Source organism: Peromyscus californicus, unplaced genomic scaffold (assembly GCF_007827085.1).
Source record: "Peromyscus californicus insignis strain IS unplaced genomic scaffold, ASM782708v3 Scaffold_14__1_contigs__length_90479793_seg_2, whole genome shotgun sequence".
NCBI lineage: Eukaryota > Metazoa > Chordata > Mammalia > Rodentia > Cricetidae > Peromyscus > Peromyscus californicus.
This window is the reverse complement of record NW_026294436.1, coordinates 56,781,297-56,794,850: the sequence shown is the minus strand read 5'-3', so window position 1 is coordinate 56,794,850 and position 13,554 is coordinate 56,781,297. Positions and strand designations below refer to the sequence as shown.

At 41.6% G+C, this 13,554-nt stretch overlaps 1 protein-coding gene across 1 annotated transcript; it reads left to right on the top strand.

Annotated features, from left to right (window-relative positions):
* The first annotated feature begins 2,556 nt into the window (after positions 1 to 2,556).
* On the top strand, positions 2,557 to 12,989 carry LOC128109462 (intelectin-1a-like). The gene is made up of 7 exons (XM_052736631.1): positions 2,557 to 2,614; positions 3,894 to 3,992; positions 5,326 to 5,573; positions 5,899 to 6,057; positions 6,466 to 6,586; positions 7,470 to 7,573; positions 12,837 to 12,989. Exons 1-7 carry the CDS (start codon positions 2,557 to 2,559, stop codon positions 12,987 to 12,989), a joined length of 942 nt encoding a protein of 313 aa, XP_052592591.1.
* Positions 12,990 to 13,554: the final 565 nt, after the last annotated feature.

Here is a 13,554-nt window from a genome sequence, read left to right as displayed (position 1 = left end):
ACTTATGAGAATTGGTTCTCTCTTTCCACAATGCGGATCCCAGAAAGGCAGTTATCTTTTCCCACTGAGACATCTCTCAAACCCTCCTTTTCTTAAAGACATTTATTTCTTTTCTCTCTTCTCTCCTTTCTCTTATTTCTCTTCCTCCTTCTATCATGCCCTTCTTCCCTCCTTTCCTCCCTCCCTGTTTTGTTGACATATGGTCTCTATGTGTAGCTCAGGCGATCCTTAGACTTTCAGTCCTTTTGCTCAAGCCTCCTGGGAAAATGGGCATGTCCCACCATACCCAGATAAGGGCATCTCTTTAATAATATATTACTAACGGCAAGCAGCTGCAACACTGTTTTCATGATCTGCCTCTCTCTCTCTCTCTCTCTCTCTCTCTCTCTCTCTCTCTCTCTCTCTCTCTCTTCTTGTGCAGATAAGACTGTCTTCAAATTTATTATATAGATAAGACTGGTCTTGAAATCTTGGTCTTCCTGCTTCCTCTTTGATAGTATCACAGGTGTGCACTACCTCAACTGGCATGATGCCTTTCCTTAGCACTCAAGTGCAGTACACACAACAAAAGCTTTTAGTTCCAAAGGCAGTGGTTCCCATGCCTCACTGTAGTATACCAGTGCTAACTTTCTTACCACTAAGGTTGCTAATATTTAGTAACTGTTTAACTTTTGGTTATCCATAAAATCCTCTTTGTAATGAACTTGATGTGGGGAATACTAAAAAGGGTGTTTAAAAAATAAAGAAAGCAAAGATAGAAGATGATAGAGAGACCCTAAAGAGGTGTGTGTATGAATGGGTGTGTATGTCCCTTTTTTGATGTCCCCAGAAAATTAAGTTTTGCCCACACTGGCCAGACCCACACAATTAAGTTTTACTCCCTCAGGTAGAAAGGTCAATGGAGTTATTATTCCACCAACTCCATGCCTCCCCTTCAATTCCTGAGTTGCTGAAGCTACAGCAGTAATCTAGGAACCAATAAAATAAGGTGGTACAGACTCTTGTAGCCCAGGGTGACTTCCAACTCACTATGTAGAAAAAGATGGCCTTGAACTTATTCACTAAAAGATGCATAGATTTTCTTTGTGTGTTAACAGGGTTTGTTTTTGTTTTTGTTTTTGTTTTGAGACAGAAATCTTATGTACCACAGGCTGTCTTCCAACTTGGCTATGCAGTAATGGATAAATTTGAACATCTGATTCTCCTACTTCCACTTCCCAAGTGCAGGAATTTCAGACATGCCCCACTATACCAAATTTATATGATGCTAGGGATTGAACTTATAGCTCATGTATACAAGGCAAATATTCTACTAGCTGAACTACCTGCCTCTTTTTTACTTTATTCTATCAATCTCTCTGAGTTCTATTGTGTAAATCAGTCCTTGGAACATGTAAAGATATAAAATATAAGCTTAACCAAAAGGTGACTCCCAAAGAATTACAGTATTATCAGAATCATAATAAAACTTTGTACTTTATGTTTTAATGCTGAGGAAAAGGCAATTGATTCCGCTATAGTCCAAAGTGGTGCCTGAGAACTGGAGAAAGACAAAACACAGGGATAAAGGAAGTTCAAAGCATCTTCAGAGGGAATTTCTAGTGACTTAATTTCAAATTCAGTCCATTTTAAAATTTCACTAGTACGTGGTAGCTATGAGAAAATAGTGAGGGCTATATGGATCTTAACTTATGCAGACTAAAGGTTTATATTTATTCTTAAATGATTATTTACCATTTTGTTGTTAAATTTTTCTTTTTTATAGTCAGGTTTGATGGTGTGTGCCTGTAATCCCAGCACTTGGGAGGTGGGATGAAGAGAGTCAGGAGTTGAAGGACATCTTCACCTAAACAGTGAGTTTAAGGAGAGCCTGGACTACAAGAAATGTACTATTTTATACATTGTATCCCACTCCACCTAGAAAAAAAAAGTTTTCTTATGAAATGAGGATAATTATAAATATTTGGGTTTTTTATGTATTACCTTGCAAGAAGGACACAAACAAAATAATACAAATGAATGTCAAATGTTACAATCTCCTCATCTATTTCTTTTTTGAAAATACACAGATTGATGACATTTCCAAACCTGAAGGCAGTACTAGGATATGACCTTTAATATTTGTCTTTTAGGGACTTTGAATTCCGTTAATCATCACTGTAAAAAGAAATTTCCTGCAATAAAAAAGTTGCCCCTCCAATGGCATCCTGCCAGGAAAGGAGAGCACTGGCAGGTCTGGCCTTTCCCACCAGGCTCTTCCCATAAAAAGACAAGAGCCTGACCAGGACCACACTAGAGACTCTGCAGAGAGAGTGGGGCTCCTCTCCACTCAACTGGCAACTCTGAGTTTCTAGCAGGGTATAGAGGGGAAGGTAGTTGTTATTGGTGGAATAAGGAAAGTGGACTCCAGCTCAGGTCTTTAGGCCCAGAGATGTGAGGAGTTTAAAGGAAAGGAAGGAGCCTTTAAGTAGGACTAGATCGGAGCAGAGACAGAGATAATGAGAAAGATGGTCTAGATAGAGACTGACCTTCAATCTTGCTTTTTCCTAGATGACCATGACCCGACTTGGCTTCCTGCTGTTTATCATCCTGGCCACCAGAAGTTGCAGTGCAGGTGAGTCTTGTTATGGGACCCAGATTCCTCAGGTCACCTCTAACTTTAAAGGCAGTCAGCACTAGACTAGGTTGTTTCCAGGACCTGGGTCTCTGATGGCCAGAGATCATGCTTTTGTTGTGGTTGTTTGTTTGCTATTTTTTGACACAGGGATTTTCTGTGTAGCCCTGGCTGTCCTGGAACTCACTATGAAGAGCAGGCTAACCTCAGACTCAGAGATCTACCTGCCTCTGCCTCCTGAGTGCTGGGATTAAAGACGTGGGTCACCACAGCTTGTCTGATCATGCCTTTTAAAAAAAATGAAATTAACTATAATTGTATTGTTTTCCCATTCCTTTTCCTCCTTCTAACCTTTCCCAATTATCTGCCCTCTCACTCCTGAAAAAATAAAGGACTATTTTTGTTATAGCCTGGACATGTAAATACAACCTAGTCCATCCACTATAGATAATGCCTTTGAGATGTAGGCTGGGTGCTGAGTGCCTCTTGAAGGAATTGGCCAGTGACAATAGATTGTGGAGGTATGTACTGGTCCAGATTCTGTACTTGTGTGTAGCTCTAGAGGAACTTCTGCAACAACTGTGTTCTGCCATAATCACTCCTTATGTTTAGGGCTTAGGTCTTGGAGTTTCATTGCCAAAGGAATGACCTGCTCCATATCCAGAGAATATTGTCTTCAATTCGGCTATCTACAAGAACATTATTTTAAAATATGTAATTCTTCTTCACCGCCTTTTTAGTATTTTTAAGGAAAAATGAAAGCCCATAAATGCCATCTTACTTGATCTCCACATAATTTTCTTTGTAAACTTGGTATTAGGTACTAGGGAACTTAGCTCAGACACAGTAAATAAAATCCCAAAATAGTTCTCTTGTAAACATGGAGGTAGTCACACCTGAGTAGCTCTGACCCCAGAGTTCTCGTCTGTTCCCACCCTTCTAGGTTCTCAGAGGACATTGCAGAGTTGAGGCTAGTTTGCAAGGCTTTTATTCCAGGGTCTCTTGGTCAAGCCTCTGCACTGTCGACCTCACAACCCCTGCTTCAGGCACATTAGGCTCCCTGCATTTCCTCTACTGCAGAGCTGGACTTCACTTTATTCTCTTTTTCAGGACTTTGGACGCAAAGTTCTCCACACCTTCAAATCTCTTGTCTTTCTTCCTAGTTACAAATCTTGTTGATTCTCAGAGTGAGGCTTTGAGAAGTCATGGAATGAGTTTAGGGTGAATGACAAGGGGAGTCTGGGTGTCCCATGAGAGTGAAACTCTGCATCTTCTCTAGTTGAAGAAAATGTGGATACCAACAGATGTACTATTCCTGTGTCTTCTTCTCTGTTGAGAAGCTGCAAGGAAATCAAGCAGGAGATGACTGGAGCACAAGGTGAGTGATGAAGCATTTAAAGACCTCACTGTAATCCTAACACTGGCAGCATAAGGCAGAGGATTGAAGGCTCCAAGGCAGCCTGGGGAGACCCTGTCTCAAAAATACAAACAAATAACCCACTTAGGAAATCAGGCTTTTGTCATCTGGAATAGCTTTTCTTTTTTGATATAAAAAATGTTATGACGCCGGGCGGTGGTGGCGCACGCCTTTAATCCCAGCACTCGGGAGGCAGAGCCAGGCGGATCTCTGTGAGTTCGAGGCCAGCCTGGTCTCCAAAGCGAGTTCCAGGAAAGGCGCAAAGCTACACGAGGAAACCCTGTCTCGAAAAACCAAAAAAAAAAAAAATGCTATGAAATGTACATAGTGTATAAAAATTGCCACTGACAAATTTTAAGTGTTTTCAGAGTCAAGAACAACTTTCACAATGGTATGGATCACCACTATCCATCTCCAGAACATTTCCATTCCTTACAGAAAATCTTTAGCCAAGAAGTAACAAAATTCTGTACTCCCTGTGAGCTGCTGTTCTGTTTCCTACTTCGATGAATCTGTCAACTCTTTTTACCTCATATGTGTAATCTGCCTCATTTCATTAGCATATTTCAAGGCTCATATGTGTTATTGGACAGTTAATTACTTTAAAAAGATTTAAGTGTTATTATTATTATTGTGTGTAGATATGCATGTCTGTGTGTGGGAATTTTACATGTATATGTATGTACATACAGAGTCCAGAAGACGCCATCTAGTCCTCTGGAGCTAGAGTGACAGGCATTTGTACTCTAACAAGTGTGAGTGCTGGAAACCTAATTCAAGTCCTCTACTAGAACAGTACTTGCTCTTAACCATGTAGCCATTTCTCCAGCTCACTTCATTCTTTTTGATCTATTGGATATATAGGAATGTACACAATATATAGTCTGCAACTAGACAACACAGTATATTGCTTATTCTTTTTTCTGTATAGAAATGCTGGACTTGTTTCTTCCTTTCAGGTCTTGGGTCCAGAGCTATAACGAACATGAATGTACATAGCTGAGACCCTGTTCCCAGTTCTTTGGGTATATATCAAGTAGAGTTGGAAAGTCCTTTGATAATATTTATATTTAACTTTAGAAATAAATCACTGTCAGTTTGGATAATTCTATGTTCAGCCTCAATCACAGAAGCATGGCTTTCTGAACTCAGGCAGATCCCCAGGGACACCTATGACAGGACACTCAGGATATGAGGCATTAACCATGTTTGCAGGTCCTAGAGTCATTCTGCCCATGGAGCAGAGATGGACAATGAACCTGCATACAGGACTGTGGACTGGTTTTCTCTACAGATGGCCTCTATTTCCTCCGCACGGAGAATGGTGTCATCTACCAGACCTTCTGTGACATGACCACCGCAGGTGGTGGCTGGACCCTGGTGGCCAGTGTGCATGAGAACAACATGCTTGGGAAATGCACAGTGGGAGATCGCTGGTCCAGTCAGCAAGGCAACAGAATCGACTACCCAGAGGGGGATGGCAACTGGGCCAACTACAACACCTTTGGGTCTGCAGAGGGGGCCACAAGTGATGACTACAAGGTTGGTACACTCTGTGGCCACTTGGGAAAGGGTGAGAATGTGAGTGTAGTTCAAGCATGCCAGGGAGAGGGTTGGAAGGTTGCCCTTCAACATAGGGCTGAGGAAGTGAAAAACACTTATCTCGAATCTCAACATCCCCACAAGTAGACTTTTAGGTGAGTAGGTGTTGGGACCATTGTCCTTGGAAATGAGGGTATCTGAGCATGGCTGGTCGTCTGTCCACTTGGAGCCCAGAGATACCAGCTGTGCTGAGAGCCCTGCATGTGAGTCTTTTGCTTAGTGAAACCTACTTATCTGGTCAGGCTCAGTGTTGGTTGCTTTCCAGAACCCTGGCTACTTCGACATCCAGGCTGAGAACCTGGGTATCTGGCATGTGCCCAACAAGAGCCCCCTGCACAATTGGAGGAACAGTTCCCTGCTGAGGTACCGCACCTTCAATGGCTTCCTGCAGCACCTGGGCCATAATCTGTTTGGCCTGTACCAGGTACTAGAGACTGCTGGCTGAGGCTGCTTTCCATGGATGTGGAGAGAGAAGCAGGTGTTTGAAGTTGGGCAAGTTTTATTCCATGTTTTCCTAATTTAAGTGTAATGAGCCAAAGAAGAAAATGGATATGGGTATATGGGAAAGAGAGGAGAAGAGAGAAGTATAGGAAGGTAGAGAGAAGAGAAGAGAAGAGAGGAGGGGAGGGGAGGGGAGGGGAGGGGAGGGGAGGGGAGGGGAGGGTCTAGGGTGTCAAAGCAACACAGACCAAGGAAAGGATTCTCTCCTATGTGACTGGTTTGGAAACAATCTCAGTTACTGGACACATGCTGTGCTTCTCCACACAGGACAGTGTTCCTGTGAGTGCCAATGCTGCTATACTTACCCAGTGACTTCTTTTGTTCTTTGTAGAGTTACCCGGTGAAATATGGAGCAGGGAAGTGTTGGACTGACAATGGCCCAGCAGTACCTGTGGTCTATGACTTCGGTGATGCTCAGAAGACAGCCTCTTATTACTCCCCCAATGGCCAGAGTGAGTCTTCAGTGCTCCTCTGAACCCTATGCAGGACTCAGTTATAACAACAAACTGTCATTTACCATGCACTACAGCCTGCTTCTCTTCTATGAATGTGTTTTATTTCACTTCATTCAATTGCTTGTCCTTGGCTCTCAACTACTACTAACCCATTTTACAGCCTAGGAGATTGGATCACTGAAGGTCCAGAAACTTGCCTGAGAGCACAGGGCACCAGCAGGAGATTCTGCATTTGCTCTGAAGAAATGTGGCTATAAAATCAATTCTAGCAACATTGGTATCATCCAGTGGTTTCTCAGTGGTTTCTCATGCACAGGCCAGGTCCATGTGCAAGGCAGAGAAAAACAGAACAAAACTGGGTAGAACAATTTAAAAAATAGAGTTTTATTTCTACTGTGAGGGGTGACTATCATGTTATTTAATAAAAATCAAAGGTGACAAATACCCTTTATAGAGATTGAGCCTGTGCTGTGTAATTTAAAACTCTTGTTCTTTACTCTTGGCTATAAAAGTTAAAAATTAAAGGGAACAAGGAAAGTGTGATAGGACCAGAGTCAATATACTTGCTACCTGCTGTGATGATCCACTGGAGGTTGTCAGTGTGATCTTCCCGGGTTACTAAATTTCTTCATACAAGCCTTCCACAGACTGGGGTCTTTTTGAAGACCCATTCTTGGACTCTGGGATTTGGAAAAAGTTCCTGTTAGCTATGTTTTTGGTTGGGATGTTTCAGCCATTGGACTTGGTAGTATCAGACTCCACAGGGTTTCTGATGTGTTGACCTATAATCTGTGCCTGGCACTGATAATCTCTGCATTGACCTCAAGACAAGGATTTCAAGAACCTTCCTTGAATGCTTTTTTCTACTTTTTCTTTTCAGAGGAATTTGTTGCAGGATTTGTTCAGTTCAGAGTGTTTAATAATGAGGGAGCAGCAAATGCCTTGTGTCCTGGCATGAGGGTCACTGGATGTAATACTGAAATTGTGAGTCACTTTTTAATAATTTTTTTATTTTTATATAATATATATACCTCTGTGATTGAGTTTAGGTATGTGCATGTGAGTACATGTACCCTTGGATGCCAGAAGTAGGTGTTAGATTCCCTGGAAATGGAATTACGTGTGGTTTTGACATGCCTGACATGGGTGCTTGGGAACTGAACTTGGATCCTTCTGCACAAGCAGCAAGTGTTCCGAACTGCTGAGCCATTTCTCTAACTCCAAACTCATGAGTCTTATTAGGGACCAAGAGGGCCTGTGGTAAGACTGAGGTTTTCAGTGTGTGTTGAGCATGGGAGACTGTCATGGTAGTATGAACATGCGTGTGAGAGTGTGACCTTGTAGCTGGCTTGATCTCAGAGATCAGAACTTCTGTCTAGATACAAGTATCCTGTCTGGTTGAAGACCAAAGTCAATGTTACAACTTCTGATTCACTGTGGCTGTTTGCTTAGCTTTTAGGATAAAGCACTCAGTTACTTGGAGTTGGGGTGACACTTATATTCAGGAAGTCTGTGGGAGCCTTTGAAGGCTGAGACTGTCAGAGAGTCCCCAGGTATTGTCATTCTCCACCCAGGGTTTAGCTTTCAGAGTGGAATGATCCTTTCCAAGGTTTGTTCAGATGCTTACTGTGAGGAAGGATTACTAGAAGAGTTGTGGACATCTGGTAGACCTCACCCAGGCTCTCCACCTCCCTATCACAGGCACTTTCTGTGGTTAATGGTCATTGTGTAGACTGATTGCGAGGTGAGGTGCACTCAGTTCCACTGCAGGTGCCTGATACTCCCTTAAGCCTGGGATCATTAGACTCTCCTGTTTATTTGTGGGAGCCCACAACTGACTCAGTTTCCCCGTTTTGAATCTGAAGTCTATTCTGAGTCAATAGAGTTCAGGCTTGTTTGCTCCAAGGCTGTGAGAAAGTCCTGATTAGCCCACAAGAAGGAGCACACTATCTAGCTATATCCAGGCCTCTGATGCCAGCCAGAGGTATATTGAGAAAAAAAAAACCTGCCTATGCATTGACTCAAGCAGGATAGATAGTGGCTGAATGCCTGTGCTGTGCATTGTTCTACCTCTGTCCTTCAAAACTGCATATAAGCTGGCTGAAATAAACTCAGGGCTGTCCGGCAATGACCGGCAGACCTCTCGACTCTTTTCTGTCTTCTTCATTGATTCTTCAATCCACACGCCTCTACCCAGCTGACTGTCAGCAGTCTCCAACATTTATTTATTTATTTTTCTAGTTTGTGGCAAAAGGCAGAATGAGGTGGGAATTGCCAAGAATAACAGATTATCTTGGAAGTCAGACCCCCTCAAAGTAACAGTCTCAGAGAAGGGTCCTAAGCCCCTCACAGGTGGCCCTTTTTCATATTTCATTCCTAGATCATCAGAATGTCCATTCTCCTGGTAGAATGAGGAAGCTTTGCTGACAAAAGGCCCCCTGATTGTGATGGAGAGTGATGGAGATAATGAAAGGGAAGGTCTCCTTGTGAAAATCTTGTTCCTATTCACCTTTCAGTCATGTCTGAAGAATATGAAACGCAGTGTGCACAGGTGCCAGTGTGTTATTCGCTTACTGTTTAGAGTAGCTTGTTTGAGCACCTACACTGTAATGGTACAGGAGACATGCCATGCCATGTACCTTGTCAGCACTTAGTAGGTTAGACATTCACACAAATGTGTAATTGTTATCTGATATGTTTAAAGTACAATAGAAATATAAACTAAGGAGCTTGGGTATGGCTTAGTGGTAAAACATTTGCCTAACATGCAGAAGGTCCTGGGTTTTGGTTCCTAGTGCCATTAAACAAAGAAAAGCAAAACACAAAACAAAACAATCAAACAAACAGTAGCTAGGGGCTACACTGAGCCCTGGGAATGGCAGAGTACTGACTGCAGGAAAGGGATTTTGTTTTTGAGACAGGTCTCATATATCTTAGGTTGGTTCTACACTCACTGTGTAGTGAGGATGTCCTTGAACATCTGATCCTTCTCTCTTTACCTCATGAGTGCTAGGATGACAGGCCTGCACACCCAGTTTATAGGAAAAGTAGTTTTGAGTTGAGTCTTGGAAGATGTACAGAAGCTTACTGTGCAAACCAATTTAGGGTGAGTGAATAGTGTATTCCAGTTTTCCAGTGTTTCAGTTAGCATGTGGTCTGAGGAAGAGCAAGCTGTTTTAGTTTTGGTATATAGATGGATGTAGGGTAGAGGCAAGAGCTGATTTAGGAAGTGTTAACAGGAACTAGATCAAGAAGAAACCTTTACATTACTCTAGTGAGTTTGAACTATATGTAAATGATGGGATCCATCAACACATTTTAAAGAGGAATACTAACTTTATCATATTTGTGTTAAGATGACACTGACAACACAATGTCAAATTTGAGTGGGGGAAAGACTAGGCACAAAGCAAGGTGTAGCATGAATCTTAACAGTTCTTATTAATAAGATCAAACACGAGGCCAGTTATTGGGGTAAATGCTGGTAGGTCAGAGTACCAGAACAAGCCACAGCTAACCTCACCTAGCCAACTTCTCAGCTGGTCTTGTTTCCTCAGACTGGAAGCTTCTGTGTCCTCATCCCAATGGCTCTCAGCTGAACTGCTGCTAGAAGCCTGAAAGCTTAACCAGCCAAATGCTTAACCAGGCAAATGCTTCTAGTTTCTGGTCTTCACGCCTTATAAACCTTTCTGCTTTCTACCTCCACTCCCTGGGATTAAAGGCTGCTTTCTGGGATTAAAGGCGTGAGTCACCTTGCCTGGCTATTTCCAATGTGGCCTTGAACTCACAGAGATCCAGAGAGATTTCTGTCTCTGGAATGCTAGGATTAAAGGTGTGAGTGCCACCATTTTCTAGCCTTTGTATTTAGTGGCTGTATGTTCTCTGACCCCAGATAATTTTATTAAGGTACACAATATTTTAGGGAACACAATACCACCACAACAAGGTGGTTTCCATGGTCCAAATGAAAGCATGAAGTAGGGCATACCTGTGTATGGGGCCAATGAACACTGATGATTTAAAATTTGAGACCAGAGGAATACATAGAATAGGATGTGATATCTAGGATAACCTTATGGTTTTCACTTGGGTGAGTGAATACCATTTAAAAATTCTTATTAAAATTAAGTTTATTTAACTGATAACATAAAATTACATATTAATAGGATACACTGCGATGGTTCAATACACAAATAGATTATGCGATGTTTACATCAGGTTAAGCCTGTCTGTCTCTCAAATATGCATTTCCTTGTGGTGGAAAAATTCCAATTGCTTTCCTCTAGCTTTTGAAGTCTGCAACATACTATCATTGCCTATAATCATATTTCTCTGTAATATCACACTAGTATTTCTTGTTCCTATTTAACTGTAATTTAGTGCCCATCTAATTTCTTTACTTCCCTGATTTTTAGGATGGTGTGGCACAACATATTCTGCTACTTGGGAGGTTATGGCATGGAAATATCAGTTCAAAGCCATTGAACTGCATTTATTAAGTCACAATGTCTGAATGAAGACCTGGTTTGGAGTCAAGAAGGGATTTACACTCATATGCTGCTACATGCTTTAGTCAGTGATGGATTGCTTAGATGACAGTGGTTTCACGTGGTAGTACTGCCTAGAAACATCATAGTGATTCTAGATTGTTTGAGGACACCCTGTGATGTTTACACTGTGGTCAGAACAGCCAATGAATTTATCACAATAAATCCCCAGTGTTAAGTGGCACATGGCTGTAACTAACCTTGTTTTTCATGTGGAGCTTGAAATGCCTGAATAGTGATTTGAGTGGCAGAAGTCTTTAAGATCTTTAGCTCAAGAAACATCTGGACTACAGATAGACAGTTTGAGCCATCAGTGAATAGTCGGTTAACTGAAGGCAGAGGGTGACACAAGCTACAAAGAACTGGAACATGTGTCCTCTGAGAAGTGGTGCTTAAGGAATTCATGAAGGCATCATGGGAAAGGAATTATGATTAGCAGGATTACAGAGAACAATTTTATTCTGTATTCCCCAAAACGGAAGTTGTGGGTTTCTTTTGTAGTCTGGAGTCACACATAGGGCAGAAAGTGCATTTTAAGATTTAAGCATTTTGGCGACACATTTTCTCAGAAAGTGCAGACTGAGCTGATGCTAAAAGATTTAAGTAGCTCAGAAATGTTGAACTGAGCCTGAACTAGAAGATGTACAATATCCCGAGTGTCTCTTTGTCCAAGACCCAGAACTCTCTGGGCAACTATGGGACCCAAAGAGAATCCAAAATTTATGACTCCTGATTACAGGATGTTAGTTCAAAATGCTCACATAGTCATGACTTAGTTTGAATTCCCTTTCCACTGTCTGTGAGAATTTAGGGCATAAGGTCAAAGTGGATGTTACACTCAAAAGTATAGGTTATAAATACAAAATTTTCTCATTCTCTGGGTCCCTTCAGCAGTTTAGGTTTATGATTCCTTAAAAATTCCTTATAAGATTTTCTCTCGAGGTAGATAATAAAATAATTGATTCTTTCTTTATAACTACAATTGCACCATGTCAACAAAAGGGTTGGCTGAGAAAATTTGCTCCTTGCTTGCTCATAACAGGCTACTTAGATATATTTCATGTGAGTTGTCGGGATGACTCTTTTCAATCATGTCTTTACCTATAATCATTCACTTAAGAAATGGAATGTAAGATCGTTATGATTCCTGTCTTGCCTGAAAGATTCTGGTGGGTATTTAAGTGGTAGAGGGAAAAGGAACAAAAGATAATAACATGAGGAGAATAAAGAAGGAATCCATAGGAAAGTGTGTGAGTGTCTTCCTTCCCTAAACCCCTCAAATAACAAAGTCTTAGTTTACACTAACACCGTGGATTTCTTTCAAACCCTGTGCTGCCTTGGAGGCTGCCCCCCCTAGGCAGTGACAACATAGGTACATTTATGTCATGTAGGCATGTGCACCCCACCACCACACTTCCCATCCCAGTGATCTATTTTCTCTACCCAGACCCCACCCCCATCTACAGCTCTACCACCTCCCAAAAGTCAGTTCAAAATAGTGACTCCCTTAGTGATTAACTAATTGATGAAGGTAGGGTCCTCCTGTTCAATGCCTTCCCCAAAGTCCTGACTCTGGATGTTACTTACAGTGAGTACTAACTAGGTCTTCAGTACATATCACTTTGGGGGAGGATGCTTCATATCCAAGTCATATCACCAGCTGACCTCTCATTGCTATTTTTCTCCTTCTTGTTTTCCAGCACTGCATTGGTGGAGGAGGATACTTCCCAGAAGGTAACCCTGTACAATGTGGTGACTTCTCTGCATATGATTGGAGTGGATATGGAACTCATATTGAGAGCAGCAATAGCCTGGAGATAACTGAAGCAGCTGTCCTTCTGTTCTATCGTTGACAACTTTGTGGTGTGGAACCCAGACTTCTCCTCCAGCCTGTGGACTCACATGCATGGAGAAAAACTTACCCAGTTACTAAAATGCTAATGACACAGGAAAGGAGAATAAATTATGTTCATTGCAGGCTTGGGTGTCTTTGTGAATCATTTTGGTACAGGGGTGGGAGATTTCAAAAGAGTTTTTGCTTCCCTTGGGATATGAGGGCTGGGAGTCCTGATACAGCAATACTCTTTCAGGTAGCCCCTCAAACATCCCAAGAGATACAGGACAGAGAGGAGGTGAAACCCTGTCTTGAAAAAAACAAAATAAATTTAAAAAAAGAGTCCAAAATTGATCTCTTCTGATTTGTACCTTTTGGGGTTGAATTTTTGTAAGGCTATTTTATATCCTAAGTAAGTAACAGAATCTCCTTTTTGTATTTTTTTCAGGAGCAATTTGTAATCCCCAGTAGGGCAAATTTTTCTTTACTTCTTCAAACATTTTCTCTAAAATATCTACATTTGAATCAGCTAATAAGATGTCAATCATAAAATGGTAAATTATAGATTGATGAAACTGTATATG

Bases quoted from the DNA above. Each gene is read 5' to 3' on its own strand.
- LOC128109462 (XM_052736631.1), top strand. From the start codon at position 2,557: ATGACCCGACTTGGCTTCCTGCTGTTTATCATCCTGGCCACCAGAAGT. The intron at 6,058-6,465 runs GTACTAGAGACT...TGTTCTTTGTAG, and splicing joins ATCTGTTTGGCCTGTACCAG to AGTTACCCGGTGAAATATGG. The intron at 7,574-12,836 runs GTGAGTCACTTT...CTTGTTTTCCAG, and splicing joins CTGGATGTAATACTGAAATT to CACTGCATTGGTGGAGGAGG.